The sequence below is a fragment of the Antedon bifida genome, chromosome 5 (genome assembly GCF_963402885.1).
Source record: "Antedon bifida chromosome 5, ecAntBifi1.1, whole genome shotgun sequence".
Lineage (NCBI taxonomy): Eukaryota > Metazoa > Echinodermata > Crinoidea > Comatulida > Antedonidae > Antedon > Antedon bifida.
In genome coordinates, this window is record NC_136230.1 from 4,643,041 (window position 1) to 4,660,787 (window position 17,747).

The 17,747-nt window shown below is 34.7% G+C and overlaps 2 protein-coding genes across 3 annotated transcripts; one reads left to right on the forward strand and one right to left on the reverse strand.

Annotated features, from left to right (window-relative positions):
• Positions 1–254: 254 nt before the first annotated feature.
• LOC144843185 (uncharacterized) lies at positions 255–12,431 on the forward strand. Of its 2 annotated transcripts, XM_078699953.1 has the most exons (20): positions 255–365; positions 2,588–2,709; positions 3,456–3,512; positions 4,211–4,290; positions 4,385–4,496; positions 4,996–5,064; positions 5,479–5,641; positions 6,970–7,052; positions 7,289–7,425; positions 7,576–7,653; positions 7,773–7,833; positions 8,397–8,514; positions 8,803–8,867; positions 9,120–9,188; positions 9,541–9,595; positions 9,832–9,875; positions 10,072–10,323; positions 10,932–10,985; positions 11,232–11,321; positions 11,668–12,431. In XM_078699953.1, the coding sequence occupies exons 1-20, from the start codon at positions 281–283 to the stop codon at positions 11,815–11,817; spliced, it is 1,944 nt and encodes a 647-aa protein (XP_078556079.1). In that variant the 5' UTR covers positions 255–280; the 3' UTR covers positions 11,818–12,431. The 2 variants fall into 2 exon arrangements, with proteins under 2 accessions (XP_078556079.1, XP_078556080.1); XM_078699954.1 differs by lacking the exons at positions 9,541–9,595; positions 9,832–9,875.
• Positions 12,409–17,539, reverse strand: LOC144843196 (zinc finger protein 330-like). The gene is made up of 11 exons (XM_078699970.1): positions 17,447–17,539; positions 16,908–17,046; positions 16,595–16,614; positions 16,133–16,203; positions 15,694–15,773; positions 15,191–15,317; positions 14,728–14,832; positions 14,159–14,205; positions 13,793–13,910; positions 13,413–13,523; positions 12,409–13,200 (listed from the first exon to the last, which is right to left on the reverse strand). Exons 2-11 carry the CDS (start codon positions 17,025–17,027, stop codon positions 13,004–13,006), a joined length of 996 nt encoding a protein of 331 aa, XP_078556096.1. The 5' UTR covers positions 17,028–17,046; positions 17,447–17,539; the 3' UTR covers positions 12,409–13,003.
• Between the last annotated feature and the right edge of the window lie 208 nt (positions 17,540–17,747).

The window sequence follows — 17,747 nt, forward strand, 5'->3', positions numbered from 1 at the left end:
GTAGTATTTAATATCTCTAAAATTCTTCAGAGTTATATTAGTTTAGTACAAGGGATAAAAACATTCATCGTAAACTCCGGAATGAGTGTGATACCGTACATAACCATATAGATGAGGGTTATAGCAAGTCCCGCTGTGTGACAAGGCATATCACGAGCCTAGCAATTGAATTCAGTATAAATATTTGCTTTTGAATTAAAATATATTTAGCCTTTAGTATTATTAAGCATATCGATTTTCATTGCAAGAATATAGGCTGAGAGAACAGGGTGACCTGTGGATGGATGAAGCAATATTCGACGCCGGGGCGTACAGGGCTCATTTCAGACGATGGTGGCAAGAAGGGCGTGGTCAAAGAGAGGGATGTGAGTATTTGCTCTTATATCCCGTAGCTGGTCACAGACATTGCCTAAAGCTCTGTGTACACTAACAAACTAGTTTGACAAAAAAGTGTATTGTGCCCAAATATGATATATGCTTAAATATATATATAATATATTTTTGTGTCACATAAAGTTTGATAGACTAGGAGGCTTAAATGATCGAAGTACGAGAGGTGAGCTTATACCCGTTCCCCCAGATGAAAATTCAATACGGTAACTTTCCTACAACAGCATACGGGACTTTGCATTTAATATGAATTTTCTATGGTGATACATCGCACACTTGTACTATATAGGTAATATGCAATAAACGAGAAATTAGCTAGTATCACCTAAGTTGTCTGTAGTTCGGCAGGTGTAGATGGATATCATTTCGGTGGAGTTACATTTCCTCAGTCCAATTAAAACAATCACTGCTTTAATTTCCGCGCCAAATCAAGCGATCATTTAGGACAAAGCGGTCGAATGTATCTTCTCCTGTAAAAAAAAATTCTCTGACAAGTAGATCGAACATTTCCGTTCCATATGCGCAATGATATTTTAAGTTCGTGAACTACCGTATATGATATTATAGAGTAGAGAATATCTCTATGATGCTAGCAGTGATGTAGTAGGCAGTCTACGCCGAGTGGAATCGTAACGTTCCAACTGTATTCATCTCCCAATGTGCTGCCTGCAGATATAGGCCTACAGAAATAGAGAAAAAATCTCCATTAATTAGGACGCTACTCGTCCAGCAAGGGAAACACTAGACTTGCCCCAAGTCTGTAGTACACGTATGAAACGCCATATGTGCCAAAACTCCGTATGGAACCCAGACTAGGGAAACACAACCAAACATTTTTTTTTCACGTCCACAATCTTGAAACTCTAAAATAAAGATGCTTCTAGTATAGCTATAATGTTTATCGATAACTTTATAATTAATACATATTTTATTTGACTTCAAACACAAATGTCATACGCACTAAAAAAAATGACAGAAAAGTATAGTTTTCTTCTTAAAAATCGATCAGGACCCAGCTGATATGTCAAACGATCGTCTGCAATTGACTAAATTAATTCGTCATTACAGTTCGTGACGTCATCGCCCAACATTATTTGTATAAAAATGATCATTGAATGTGTTTCAATCATAGTCAAACCGTTTATATTAAATCAATGCTACTGATTATTCCGTGACCAACTTTATGTTAATAGGTTGTGACGTATTGATTTTCTGTGTTGTCGTCAAATTGCTTTAAACAGACGATAATTAAAAGAGCGCGAATACGACTTTACAACTTGATATTAGCACGCGTAACATAACGCCCACTGACGTCACGAATGTTTGAACAGGACAGATTCGTGAAAACAATTCAGTTATTATTCAAATGTAATTCATTAGCTTATTCAATGGAATTAATATCGAAGATCAGTTACAGAATTGCCTTACAACGAATAGGACGTCAGTACTTCTGTGCAACGCAATTCAATTGTGAAATACCACTGCTTCATTTCGCTTTTTACTGACAAAAATCGTTGCTTTAACCGGTGTTCGTTTCGTCTTTTTCTTCTTTTATGTCAAATTACCGATAGGAAACGATAAGAAACGCTTTCCGGACGTTTTGAAACGATTGAAACTAAAAGCAATTGAACTACGACACCCGACGCAAGCACAATATAGAGAATTATAACGGCTTTTAAGAAAAAGTACAGTTTTATATTTTTTTGGAACGTCTACGTTGTTCAATACTTATACAGCATCGTTTTGTATCTAATGTGTAAAAGCAGATATTCGAATAGTAGGCCTACATCAGTTGCGAATGCTTACATCCGAACTTTGTCATGAAGAAGCACTTACATAATTAGCCTACATCTAAGTCTATAATCAAATAAGATGAGAATTAACGTTGAGAAGATGGACAATTTAATGGAAATTATAAAACGAAGCTAACGATTTAAAACGTCATCGTCGAAATCGTTTTCTCTTTATTCAAGCAACATGGATAACTCTATAAACATTTTAACCCGAATATCTAACGGATATTCTTCGAGTTCTGGTTTGTAAATTGTTTTTTTTTGTTTTGTTTTTGCGTCAATTATCGAAAGAGGTAATTTACAAAAAAAGATGGAAAGTCGCGGATTTGTATTTTGTTTTTTGCGCATCTTTGTATGTGAAAATAGAATAGATAGAATTATCACATTTTCTCCAATTATTTTAGATGACGATGCCATGGAAACCATAGAAAAGCGGCTGATGGAGGTGACCGATATGGTAACACCAAAAAAGAGTGTTGAAAATGCAATGGAAAGAATGGGTAGTCCAATGCGAGAAAAAGTCAGGGTAAGTATAGTGTAGCACTACTAATAGTTTTGGCTTTGCATTCTTCAAATCTCTCCTCCCAAAATCACCTAAGCAAAATGTTCGTTTCGTAAGCCTAAATATTCGTTTCGTAGGCCTACTATTTATACACTATTATTAAAGCTTGGTTACCACTAGGACGCAACGCAAGGACGTAAGCGCAACGCAACCGAATTGACCAATGACAAGCGACTGTTCGGATAATCTATCGCTTGTGATTGGTCAAGTTACTTACGTTTCGCTTACGTCCTAGTTGGAATCAAGCTTAACCAATAGGGTCGGTATTGTTGATGTAGTAACGGTACTGTGTCGTACTGAGCAACAGGGTTCAGGTCTACGTCTCTGCGCAGGTGCATTCCTCCGAAACGCATGTATCAGTACCTCTGATAACCTCTATAAAGCACTGTCTACACTATCAAACAAGTTTGACAAAAAAGTGTGATGTACCCAAATACGGTAGTGATATGCCCAAATATGGTAGTGATATGACATCATCATGTCCATATATGGCCACATCCTAAAACCAATGCATTGATTAAATCATTCTTGTGTGACAGGTGATAGTGCTCAAAAACACACTTCACTACAAATGTCTTAAAAGTGCAGGTTAAGCTATAATGCTAACTAACTCATGGTTAATTTCAATTACAACCAAAAACACCTGCTGATGGTTATTATTACTCCATAATGGATGTGAAACATGAATCTTGTCCTTCTGTATCTTCTAGGAGTTCTGTACCATCACACCTGATACTTTCAAACGTATCCGGAGCAGACAAAGGAAGGTTAGAATTTCGATTTAGCCCCGTGTCATTTATATTGATTGAGATCTTCTTCTTATTAAGTTTCCGCCTTCAACAAGCTGAAGATTTTGCAACTATGCCTACTATGATGCCTACTATAAAGAAGGCCTACTTTAAAGTAGTGACTGTATCTACAGTGGTAACCCCCTACTCGTCTCGAAAGATGTACTACTGTATGAGTGCCATGTGTGTACACTGGACCTATCGTTTATAGTCCTTATCCGAGAAGACTCGTTCTACCACCAGAACCACGGAACTGAGCAGCCTCGAACCCTTGCCGATGTTATGACTATGGATTACGGTTCCACTGTCTTAACCACTTGGTCACTCACTCCCCCTCAAATAAATAAAACAGAGAACTATCGGAAAGGGACGAATAATTGAAAGCATTTTAATGGATAGAGTAAAAGAAAATGTTAAAACAAAATGAATGAGAAAGCACACTCATAAACAGTAAATCCTATTCAGGGGACACTTTCATTATAACGTCCCGAATGTGTCAAAAACGATTTTAAGCTTATGCTAATGAGAGTACCAACTACCGCCAGATTTGCTGATGTCTTCAGCAACTTTTGTCAGCACTGACAGTACATAATTCAGTACACGTAATATAATGTAGCAACTTTAACATTTCAAATAACTTTATTTTATAACTTTATTTATTTTTTCTATCTTTTTAGCATCGAAAAGCGTTACTTCGTTTTCGTTCAGCCACATGTCTTGTAATCATCTTAACAAGAGCGTTTAGGATGAGAAAAAAGTGGGTACTTATTTTCCTTGTTACTTCTAATCTATGAACTTAGTTTCCCGTTTTAAAAACAGCCTTAACTTGTGTCTTTATACATCTTTGATAGGTATTTCAATACGAAGAAGAAAGCGAGTCGAACCAACGGGGAAGGTGGCAACAGAAGCGAGACGTTTGCCACCAACTTGCAGACGGTAAGGTCTGCCAACTTCAAAAGTAGTGTACGTTGTTTTTTCTTGTTATTATGTATCAAAATGTAGAGTATGACGCCGTCGAAATTAAAAAGACGTAGCCTGTCGCATTCTGAAAGTGCTCGTAAAGCTTGGTTTCCACTAGGACGCAACGCAAGAACGTAATCAAAAAGTGATTTGACCAATCACAAGCGATGGATTATTCCAACTGTCGCTTGTCATTGGCCAACTCGCTTGCGTTGCGACTACGTCCTTGCGTTGTGTCCTAGTGGGAACCAAGCTTAAAGCTTGGTTCCCACTAGCAACGCAACGTAACGCAACGTAAGAAAATGCCCTTCCAATAATTGTGTTTGCCCCCGCCTGCGTGAAATCAAACCTGCGATGTTTGCAGCACTGTTGCGTCGTAGCGTTGCGTGGGAACCACGCTTTAGACCATTGTACAACGTATCTCGAACTATCATTTTATGACATGGCTAAATATTCTTCTAACCTATAAATTAAAATGTTTATTGACAAATTCTTTGTTTAGGTTGCCTTGGAATTACAACTATATTTAACAAATTTACCGGAACATAGAAAGGAAAAAGAAATAAGAAAAGTGAGTAGGCCTATCTTATTTATAATTACCTGTATAAAGGTATATATAACTAGAACGTCTAAGACCGTATTTCATTGCACTGATGATGTTGTTCGGTGTAAAAACGAAACATGTTTGCAAAAAATTGTTTTTTATCAAGCTCAAGTTTATTTTAATTTTATTATGCTGTCGGAAGTTCAGTTCACGAAAGTTGAAAAAAGTTGAAAAAGCTCTCGGAAAACTCCGTAAAAGCAGCAGCTGATATAAACTACTTAAATGAATTATTTATAATTAATAATTATCATCGACAAATGACGTAATGCATAATTTACATAAGTCGTAGGTTAACGAAAAGCTCCCGATTACCATAATAATGTTATTCTTTATTGACGATGTGTTTTATTAGTTTAATAACAAATTTGATATGCATTTCAGATAATTTACTATCTACGAGCAACAAAAGCGTTCACTATGTTCTCGAGTAGAGTCGAGGAAGACCTCGCGCGTCACATTGGTTACGATTGCTATGACGACGGTCGAATCATAGCATTTCAAGGGAGGGTACCAGATAGATTTTATTACGTCATATCCGGAAGAGGTAAGTGACAAAAAATACCAATAACTACCCTCATCCACACTATCCTAGACCTCCTCCTTTGGAACACTCCTATTAAGGGACACTCTCCCGTAAAACGAACGAACTTTGTTAACAGTACGGCCAAACCAACCCCTATTAAAGAGGACACTTTGTTTTGGGGTCCTGAAGGTGTCCCCTTAAAAGTGGTTCTACTATATTGTTATTATTGGAAAACGATACCATCTGACACTAAATTGGTGTTTTTATTTCTAAACCTGATATGAAAGGATTTCGTCTGAGAAGGAAACTATTCCCTAAATCATAGAGATATTATAATATTATAATATCTCTATGCCTAAATATATGTTTTACTTACGTACGCAGTGACGTAATTGATTTGATTTCATGTTTGTTGATTAAAATCAAGTGTACTTATGAATAATGAAAACATTCATTCTATTTGTATTTACTCGTTAAATGTCATTAAATTGGAAAATCGATATCTATGGTTGAGTAGGCAGGTAGGCGTACTCTCCTACTCAAGTATTTTTCTAAATAAATTCTACCGACCGATAATTGAAATTAATTGCCTATTGATTATTCTCTTGACTTCGTATGATTCATGTGTCAATACATTTGATTGTACACTTTGATGTTTATCGTTGACATAATAAATTCATAGTCTACACTATCAAACTAGTTCGACAAAAAAAAGTGCGGTGTGCCCAAATATGGTAGTGATATGCTCAAATATGGTAGTGATATATGCCCACATATGGTAGTGATACAATATCATCATGTCCATATATATTATTACAGATTTTTTTTCGGATAAAGTTTGATAGTGTAGACAGAGCTTTAGGTTTCTAGTGTATGGAAATTGCGGAAAGGTTAGGAGTGAGGTCACAAACAAGCAAGGGAGTGACGGTGCACGGATGGCAGTAGTTCAGAAGTACATGCACAATTTTGGGGATAGGGTGGGGGATCAACTCAACCTCTTTATTCATCTCATCAAAACAATACACAAAAGAAAGAAGGATTAACACATTTAAAGAAGATGAAAGGGATCTTCAATAAACTCCAGGGGGATTGTGATAGGAGGCCCACTAAAAACTAGTTACATTAGGATTACTGTAATAAATACATTTAAAAAAAACCCGTATATACGAAGAGAGTAAGAGATAGAAAGTATAGGCCTAGTAATGATAATCAATAACCTGGTAAATGTACTTAAATGTTATAATATGTATTATTTGCTATTATTGTACTTGGGCCAGTGGCCTACATACCATTGAATAAATAATGAATGAATGAAATAAATTTAATGCTTAAACATTTTCTTTTCGTAGTGCAACTTATTCATCAATATAAATTACAAAGCGGGGTGATCAACAAAGTGATGGCAACCTTACGTAAAGGCAGCTGTACAGATGTAAGTCAACTTGTACGATTTAATAACCCCCACAATAATAATGGTATGGTCTTCTCTAAGATTAATAATACGATTTCTTAAAATTCATAGCATTTCAGTAGACCTACAGTTTTTTAACAGACCGATTAATCTTTAATTACAGTAGTAGAGCCCATCATTTGGGACACTCCTCCTATTAAGGGAACATTTTTACACCAAAACTGTTGAATAAATTATTTGTTACGTTAATTTAAAAGGGAGAAGAACTTGAACACCAATGGCTCCGACAATGCAGTCTTGTTTGTAAAGGCATGGTTGAAGTTCTGGTGCTTGAGAAACAAGATTATTTCGAATTAAGAAATACAATATTAGGGCCACCGATAGAATTCTTACGGTAAGGCTAAAATTTTACCACCCAAATTACTCCTAAAATTGGATTGCTATTTTTTTGTGTTTAGTACAGCACGTTGCACAACTAAAATCAGCCTTTATTACTGGATAGGTAAACACGATATGTTTGTACTGTACCTTATTTCTTTTCTAGATCCGTAGATTTATTTAAAGATTTTCCAATTGAAATTTTTCATGAGCACCCAGAAGCGATACAATATAAGTATTACAGGTAGGTAAAACATCTCATACAACCCATACGTTTATGTTTATATAAATATATTCTTAACGATTTCACCAAATATTGAAAAAACTTAATTTTTCATCATATACAAATTACATTTTTTTTAGTCCTGATAAACTGATTGTGGATGATACCAATCAAACCAGAGACGTATTTATTGTAAAATCCGTAAGTAGAAATAACATTACTTTCGGTTATTCATTCAGTCGGTCTGTTTGTTAGTGCATCATTATCTCTATTACAGTGCAGTATACATAACTTTTTTGTATCTATCATATTTTTCTATCACCACAATGGGGTATTTCCGAGGATCACAATGGGGTCTTTCCGAGGATCACAATATGGGGTCTTTCCGAGGATCACAATGGGGTCTTTCCGAGGATCACAATATGGGGTCTTTCCAAGGATCACAATGGGTCTTTCGAGGATCACAATGGGATCTTTCCGAGGATCACAATGGGATCTTTCCGAGGATCACAATGGGGTTTTTCCGAGGATCACAATATGGGGTATTTCCGAGGATCACAATATGGGGTCTTTCCGAGGATCACAATGGGATCTTTCCGAGGATCACAATGGGGTCTTTCCGAGGATCACAATGGGGTCTTTCCGAGAATCACAATGGGGGCTTTCCGAGGATCACAATCGGGTCTTTCCGAGGATCACAATCGGGTCTTTTCGGGGATCCCAATCGGGTCTTTTTTATCCACATAATATTTTGTTTCTCTTAGGGCTCCTGTAAATGCATACGAAAACAATGGGTGACGGATGTGTCCAAAGACAGACGATGTAACAGCAGACAGGGCATCAACAAGTTGGGATATGTCAAGACATCTTCTCACGCAGATGGTAAACATTGATCATTCAAATCTAGAAATAATATTCCTAAATTGAGTGGCCAAATAAGACATAGCTATCACACATTCTAACCCTAAATAAGAACTGTTATAGACAAAGACAAATTACTGCAGTTAAAATAAATGAATGTCATACATCCTATCTTGGAATATATAATAACATCTCTGACTCACGAGCCCTACTGAGTTTCTCTTCTAAGCATCCAGGTAAGTAGCTGTGTGTTCGTGAGGTCTGTAAATTTCAAGAGTTTTGGTAACGTTTTGATTTTTTGTTTTGCAGCAATGCTAGGAACAAGTTGGAAGAAAATGGTTCTCAGCGGTCAGACGAACTTTGTTCTGCCTCAGGTGAGACATGCCTTTGTACTATACTATACTATAATATAATAGGAGGATCCAACGATCTCCATTCAATGGCGTAGCTACGAGAAATAAAGTGGTGCGGTGATCGCAAGAGACAATTTGTGTGAGGGCCACAAGGTTGCCAAAGGCCTCTATAAAAAAAAACCCTTACCAACCGTACTGGTTGCTACAGCCCAGTCATTTCTGACGATACATGAACTTTGGCAAACTTTAACAATTGATTTCCAACTTTTCCAGATCCCGAAAGCAGATTCCACTGACAGTAAATCACATCTAAATCAACATCGCAACACATTAGGACTTCAGGTAAGTTTTCAACATCATACCTCCTTTCATTTAAACTCTGCAAATTGATTTTCAGTAGAATCCTATTAAGGGAGCTAAAAAGTGTCCCTTAGGGGTTGTATGTGTATGTGTATTTCCCCTCATTCGTTTTCAGGAACGTTTCCCCTTAATAGGAGTGTCGCAAAGAAGTGGGTTCTAGTACAGTGTTGTCTGTATTATCTATAGATGCAATTTGTATGGTGAACATATACAACAATAGTACAATATATCCAATTATAGAGGAACCTGTATATCATTAACTCAATCAATTGGTGATAAATTCGAGATACAAATGTTCGCATTTCTTTTCTGTCTTTTCACAACTTTTCTTTAGAAACCAAACGACTGCAATATATCAAGTAATTCTAGTAGTGCCACATCTCAGCATGGTATGTATTTTGACATTATTTTAACTCTTGACATCCATATAAAGGAAGGAAGGAAGAAAGAAAGAAAAAGAAGGAATTAGGTTGATTCCTGCATTTTGTATAGTAATAATTATATCAAAGGTGTAATAGTAGTTTATCCAATATTGTACAAAATTCAAGAAAACATTTCAATCCAATATTACTGAATTCAATCCAAAAAAACTAAAGACTAAGTTTAAAATCTATTAATTGTTTAGAGCAAAGTTTAGCAGAAGACAGTGACAAGGTTTCAACATTGCAGGTACAGAACGTCATTCATAAAATTTCTTTAAATAACTTTAGAAAGTAAAGCATAACAAAATTTCACTATGCCAAATTAGATACAATTCTATAAAAATACAACGCTATCTAAAAATCAAGTACAGTATTCCTGAATTTCTAGCATCCGCCAACTTTGCTATCAAAATAATTACTTAAATTTATTTTTTAATATTTAGCAAAATTACAGATCTAGGGTAAAACACAGAGAAAGCATTCATTCAACAATCGACATGCCGGCATTAGCTCTCGTTGAACCGAATTCTGGGACGTTTAACCGCTCAAAAGATTTGAACCAAAACTTGTCATTTATGACACAGCGGTCAAGAACAGAATTATCCTCCAGAGCAAGCCAACCAAAGCGTGTAAATCACGTACAAGAACGGTTGGCCTATATACAAGTTGATACCTTACGACAAGGAGACATATTTGTAAGATATAATAATATTTGTATACAGTATTGAGTAAAATGGTCGAGCGGTTAAGACAGTGGCGCCGTTTACTGTACCTAAAAAGCCAACAATATCGGCATGGGTTTGAGGCTGACTCGCTCCTAGTTCTGGTGGTGGAACAAGTCTTCTCGAATAAGGACTATAAACAGTAGGTCCAGTGTACACTGTTTCCCCATGTGCACTTTAAAGAACCCAGTTCATCATTTGAAACGAATAGAGAGTTACGCTGGTGAACTGGTTCACGAAATAGCTCCTGTACCACCTATTTGATAGGACAGTGATTCATTTACTATTGGTAATCCTTGACCACATATGCCTAAAGCAAACAAAATAACACAGTTTCGTTAGGACACCACTATAAAGGGGACACTTTCCTGTGATGTTAGGTCTCGAAGGTGTCCTCTGTTTTACTACAGTTAGAGTGACCCAAACTAACATATTTTCTCTGAAAACACAGACCATAGTTTTCTTCAAACAGCCAAACTTTTTAAATTCCCAAACAGACTTTCTTAACACTGCTAAAATGATATAACAACTATTAATATAAAAATAAATAAATTGTAAATTATTTTTCCATTTAAAATCAGGGACTGAATGATCTCCAGAGTGGTAAATCTTCTGAACGTTCATGTATTGCTGTGGTAAGTGAACATTTTATAAACCATCCTTCTATAAAACTTGTTAAATAACTCAAACGATTTAAGAATCAGACAGTCTTTGTAAAATCCAGACTTCAATACTTTTCCAAATTCTTGGAATCCTTGCCACAAATTTTGACTGCATTAAATACAGAATGTCTTTATTAGTTGTGTTCCTGAGAAGGGCTAACACAGCATAATATAGGAACAAAATATGAATTAAAAGTACATTGCTTGTTTCTTTGATAGTGGAGTGAAGGTGCTGAGATTGTTGCTATAAACAAACGGTTTTTCAAGAATAACGCAAACACACCTACAATGTTACGGATTGATATGTTGGTAAGTTACCACTTTGATAACAAAATGGATGGAACATAATATTCTGGATAGTGATATATGATCTCTGGTAGGTCTCAAACTAGAGTAGAACCTCTATTAAGGGGACATCTACAGGACCGAATAAAGTGTACACTTAATATAGAAAAACTTTTGTTTGAGATAGTTTTGTCCTAAAGAAGGAAATTCTACTGTATAAATGTTATTTAAAGAAGCCCTATTATACCTTGGTATTGGGAATGCATAGGAAATATGATCATTCAACCATGACATTGTACGTAACCAAACATAACAAACAAAAACATAAAATCCTCTTGTAATGAGCTATAAAAACAATTCATATCTATAGATCCGAGATTGGATGAGTGAGGAAGACGCAAGTAACCAAATTGGAGCTCAAGAGACATGGCAGAACTATAAAAGTGTATTAATGGAACGAATGGCTGAACAAAGAACTAAACAATCACAGGCCAAAGCATTGACTACAATGTATACATAGCCAGCAACAGCGAAAGAAAATGAAGTCATTTTTGTCAATGTTCTTAAAAACAGAAGTACTATAAACTCTCACAGGCCAAAGCATTGACTACAATGTATACATAGCCAGCAATAGAGAAAGAAAATGAAGTCATTTTTGTCAATGTTCTTAAAAACAGAAGTGCTATAATGTTTACTCAACTTTCGAAGAAAATAAATGTGTTGTATTTATGCTGAATGTGTTTATTAAATGTATAATATAGTATATTTTTATTTCATACGCATCCAACAGTGAGTAACTCGTCAATTACATGATAGATAAACTTATTTCATTATTTATCGTGCTTATAAACTAGGTATCATTTGAGGCTTTGGGAGTGGAGTTGAAATAGTTGTGAGTTACAAACTTGGCACTAGGTCAGGATTGAAATCTGGACCTTGAGATTGGAAGGCAAGCACCACCAAGCTACAGCTCCAATACATCATGTGTTTTAACAAAAGGAAATAACAATAAAGTTGAGAATGTCTGTTCCAGTTGTTAAAAATAAAGTGAAAATATGATTTCAGATGAATTAAGCTTGGGTTAAGAACATTTTTTGTTTGTTTGTTTAAATAAATCTTTCTGGAAATTAGAATACTACAAAATAAATAAACATTATATTTTATTGTATTAAAACTTTTAATTACTACTTATTGAGAGGCAGTAATAGTTACTGTATGTTTGTTCTTTTTGCGTTCCCTTGTTTAAATCTTTGACAAAGGACGATAGTATACACTACACATTATTTTTAATATGCTGACCTTATCTTGGCTCCCTTAGTTTAAATGCTAGCTTTGAATCAGTACTTCTTTTTACAACGGCATTAAATACACTGTCAAAAAAATTTGACAAAAAGTGTGATGTGCCCAAATATGGTAGTGATATGACATCACCATGTCCATATATGGGCACATCACATGTTTTTGTCACATAAACTTTGATAGTGTAGACAGAGCTTAAGGTTTAACTTTTATTCAGTAATTTGAAAGTTACAAATGAATTTGTGCCTTGTAGCTTGTAAAAATATATGGCACTGTGTCGACCATTTTGTGGTATATGATAACTACAGATAACTGTATGTTTAGGTAAAGAGTTGATAAAAGAATTTATTGAAGAGAGAGATTTTGGTTTTGACTAAATATTAACCGCACAATAAATCTGATCACCTTCATTTATACTGAGACTTGGATGATGCATAAGTGGGACCGATGTTTAAGCTGGATAATGGATTAGATAACCCATCTTCATCTTCTTCAACATCATCATCATCTTCATCATCGTCTTCCTCTTCTTCCTCGTCGTCATCTTCATTATCATCGTCATCATCTACATTACTAGCACCACCGTAACTAAATGCACCTCCACCTGAAATAATAAAGACATTTATTTTTATTTAAAATGGTACAGTAGTTTATAATCTACTTCCAAATACACTTGTCTATTAGGGAGACCCCTATTAAGAGACACTTCCCCATGATATTAATGAGGGGAAATATATCTTTTAACACTGTGACTAAACTCTATTCAGAGGACTTGACTATAAAAATATACTTGTCATCTTAATATATCAGTATTACCTCCGTAGGATGAAGCACCATAGGAGAAATAACCGCCCCCGCCTCCATAATCGTCATCATCATCTCCATAGCCACCACCGGTTTGTTGACGACCAAAATCAATTCTACGTGCTAAATAAAACAAAATACTTAATAAAATGCATTCAGAATAATCTACAAAATAATGATAAATTACTCTTTTGTGCTCTTACTGCAAAACACTCTTGAAGGTGTTTTCAATATCTTAAGCTCTGTCTACACAATCAAACTAGTTTGACAAAAAAGTGTAATGTGCCCAAATATGGTGGTGGTGATATGCCCAAATATGGTAGTGATATAACATCATCATGTCCATATGTGGTGCACAAAAATTTGATAGCATTTTTATTATTCATACTTACTTGACATGCTTAGATCCTTGGTCTCTTTCGTATCATAACCACACTTAGGACATGGAATAGAAGTCATTTTTTCATATTTGAAACCCTTTCTTCGAATATGATCTTCACAATAACAGATCTAAGAAAAAGGTTAAATGGAAATGATAATCAACTCATAAAAATATCCTGAAATTGAAAACTAAATGTGAAAAATAAGTTGATTCTAATAATTTAAGCAGCCTGTTATAAATACCAGAATGCATCGCGCACGAATTGATATTTTCATATATTGTGATGCACCTACTGCGATGTTAAAATTTCAAATAACATGTTTGCTGCAGCCGTTCAGATCAAACTTCATAATTTAATTTATTCAATACTTCTTACCTTACACCGCAAACATGAGTACTGACCAAGTTTATTGCATGAAAGACCTAGAAGATAGATAATTAAAAATTAAATAAAATTCATATTTCACAGCTAGATAATGAAACATATAAGACCACATGTAATTAAGCCTGGAACTGTGACAAAGAAAAAAGCCCATCTTCACAAAAAACTTCGATAAAAGTCCACCCAGAGATGATTAAACCCATCCTGATAAAAGCCTACCTCCACCCTGATGCAGAATTAAGCCCAGTCTGATGCAGGTTTAAGCCCACCATGACAAAAGATTAGGCCCACCGTGACAAACATTTAAGTCTACACCGACAAAAGATTAATCCCACCCTGATACAGGATTGAGCGAAAACATATCTAACCCATATATTTTATTAGTAATGTTTATGCTATATGATCCTTGTGTGATATTGGTTGATTTATTATACGCATACAACTTGCAAAAGCCAGAGCCAGTGGAGCAGTAGCCTTTAACAAAGAAGTTTGCTCCTAAATGGAAGAAGAAGAAGGAAGATCTTGATGATCCTTAATTAAGAAACTAACTGATATTTGCTTACATTTGTATGATTCAGCATCTAACACCTGACAGCTAGCTTGATGCTCAAACTGATCATCTTCACACAAATGTTCACCGCAAAACGAACACTTAAATATTCTACCACCTAAAAAACATGAAAATAAATAATGAATATAAATGGGAATCATGAATGATAATGAATCAATTCCACTGATATAAGTTTGTATTTGTGTATAGCTAAAAGTTCACAGCATATAACATGGTCTATACTATACAGATAACAGATACATAAAGCTCTGTCTACACTATCAAACTTTATGTGACAACAAAATGTGATGTGCCCATATATGGACATGATGATGTCATATCACCACCATATTTGTGCATATCACACTTTTTTTGTCAAACTAGTTTGATAGTGTAGACAAAGCTTTAGAGGTGTATTATAACATTTGAGCTCCCCCGAGGGAATTATATTATATATATATAAACAAAAGCCTTACCATGGATCCAAACTCCACGGTCACATTCTATACACTCTGCATCAGCAATAGGACATTCACATGCATGAGTGGTTAAACATTTACGACCGTGGCAGACAAATGCTTCACAGAAATCACAAATGGCTCCCTATAAAATCAATGTTACAGTAATTTCAATTTATTTAGAAAAACTTGAACATTTGAAAATTTATATAAAAAAGTTCCTGTGCTAGAGAAACTAATAAGTAGAGCTTTATGACTAGTTCCACCTTGTATTATAATGTTCGAGCTGTGGTGTACAAAAAACCAATTTCTAATATTGAACAAATAAATGCCATGTACTGTAAGCAGCGTATTCAAAATTGATTCAATTAAAAAAAAAACCATTTAATCTATATATTTTTTAGTATTTAATTTTTATTAGGTATAGGTACTGTGTTCAAAAGAGAGACCAACTCTTAGCTTTGCAACAATCCATAATTTACTGAAAATAGTAATGAATGAAAAATATATAAATTATTTACCACCATTGCCAAGCCAACCGCAAAGTTTCCTGGATGTTTTACTACACAATCCCCAGATTTCTGCATACATTTAGTTTTACCTAAAAAAAACAAAAAATAAATGGTGAAATAAAATGGGATGATGGAATATCTGGAATCTACTTAACTGAGAAATGATACATAGTCAACAAACTTAAAATGTTGTGGGTGGCCGGAACTACATGGGAAGTAAATCAAAAATAAAAATCAAGTTTAAACTGCCTCAATATATAAAATGTATTAACACAAAATGATTCGGGCATAGCCCATCATCAGAGATATATATATAAAAGGCATAAAATAAGAACATTGTTTTAAGTGTACAGTGCTTTAAAACAGAATATGTTTATGTATATAAATTGAAAGGTTAATGGCATTATTCTATGACTGTATGTTAATAATTCAAAATTTCAATTCCTACCACAATGCGCACATACTGGCAGTTTCTGTATCGACTGACAAAAATAGCAGAATGCACGATTCTTCTGTCGCCTTTGAAAAATAAAAGAACATTTTACTCAACATATAATTTATGCAGTTTCAGCATAGTTCAGTATATTTGCATTGTTTAGCTGACTTTGTAGACTGGGAGTAGCAAAGTGAGCACTGCTATGTCTACACTATCAAACTAGCTTGACAAAAAAGTGTGATGTGCTCAAATATGATAGTAATATGACATCATCGTGTCCATATATGGGCACATCGCATAAAGTTTGATAGTGTAGACAGAGCTTTAGTCATGGTTATGGATTTCACAATTTTACAACCAATTTTTCTGTATTATTTATATTAAATAAAATGAAATAGATGTCATAGCCTCAGTATTTGTTTTATTTTGAAAATAATTTAAAACATGATAAAATGGAAATATTTTATTAGTTACCTTTTACACTTGTCACATTCCTAGAAAACAAAAGAAAAAAGGTACAAAATAAATAACAGTCAGCAAATTCTTCTACTCCAGTTTGTCTTTTACTATATTTAAGTACTTTAATCTAAATCATATTAATTGTCTTATCTTTAATTTTAAGCTCTGTCTACACTATCAAACTAGTTTGACATAAAAAGTGTGACATACTCCCCAAATACGGAAGTGATATGCCCAAATATTGGTAGTGATACGAGATCATCATGTCCATAGGTATATATCACATTTTGTTGTCACATAAAGTTTGATAGTGTAGACAGAGCTTTACCATTGTAAAGTTGCATGGCCACTCAACAATACTCTTAGCTTCATTTCCTGCTCGTATTCCTTTCTGCCTCTCTCTCTGTTTCTCGGCTTTTTTACGAGCACCAGTTTTTTTCTTTGGCATTTTGAACAGTACCCGATCCCTGTTTATTTATGAAAATAAAACTTAAAAGATAAACAATCATTAAAACAATCATTAAAAAATCATTAACAAAATTCTATTTTCAAATCAAAACAGAAAAAATAATATACAGGAATCAAACATTATGATTTTTGCATGTAGCATTAAATTCTACGCATAATTTCATACAATATAGTATTATATTATTGACAACTTATTTTACTACTAGGCCTAGGCCCATAACCTTATATATTCCTCAGATTCCAGGCACTACTCAATTGCCAATTGTGGTGATCTCTAGGCCGTATGTGTACACAGAGAGCAGCCTGTCTCAATTTTAACAAATACAATACTTTAATATAACACAATTTCATATAACACAAATATGACATTTTCCTATTTGTTTTTGAAATGTACAATACCTTTTTTAGCTTACAAAACACAGAAGAAAACACGTACGTCCACACCTGGAAGTTTCAGACGTCGGGAACCACCGGTACCACACGCCACCACACGGTGATTATTGGTAATTAAAATGATGCGCGAATTTATAAATTGCGCAAGAATGTCATGGGGACGTTGAGAAATTTAATATTGCGTATAATATTAATAGTAATACCAGTCCAGTACAATAAATAAAGTGTACATAAATTAGTACATATGGGAGATTGTTATAGAAAATACTTCTAAGCTAAGTCCACACTGCCAAACTAAACAAAAAAG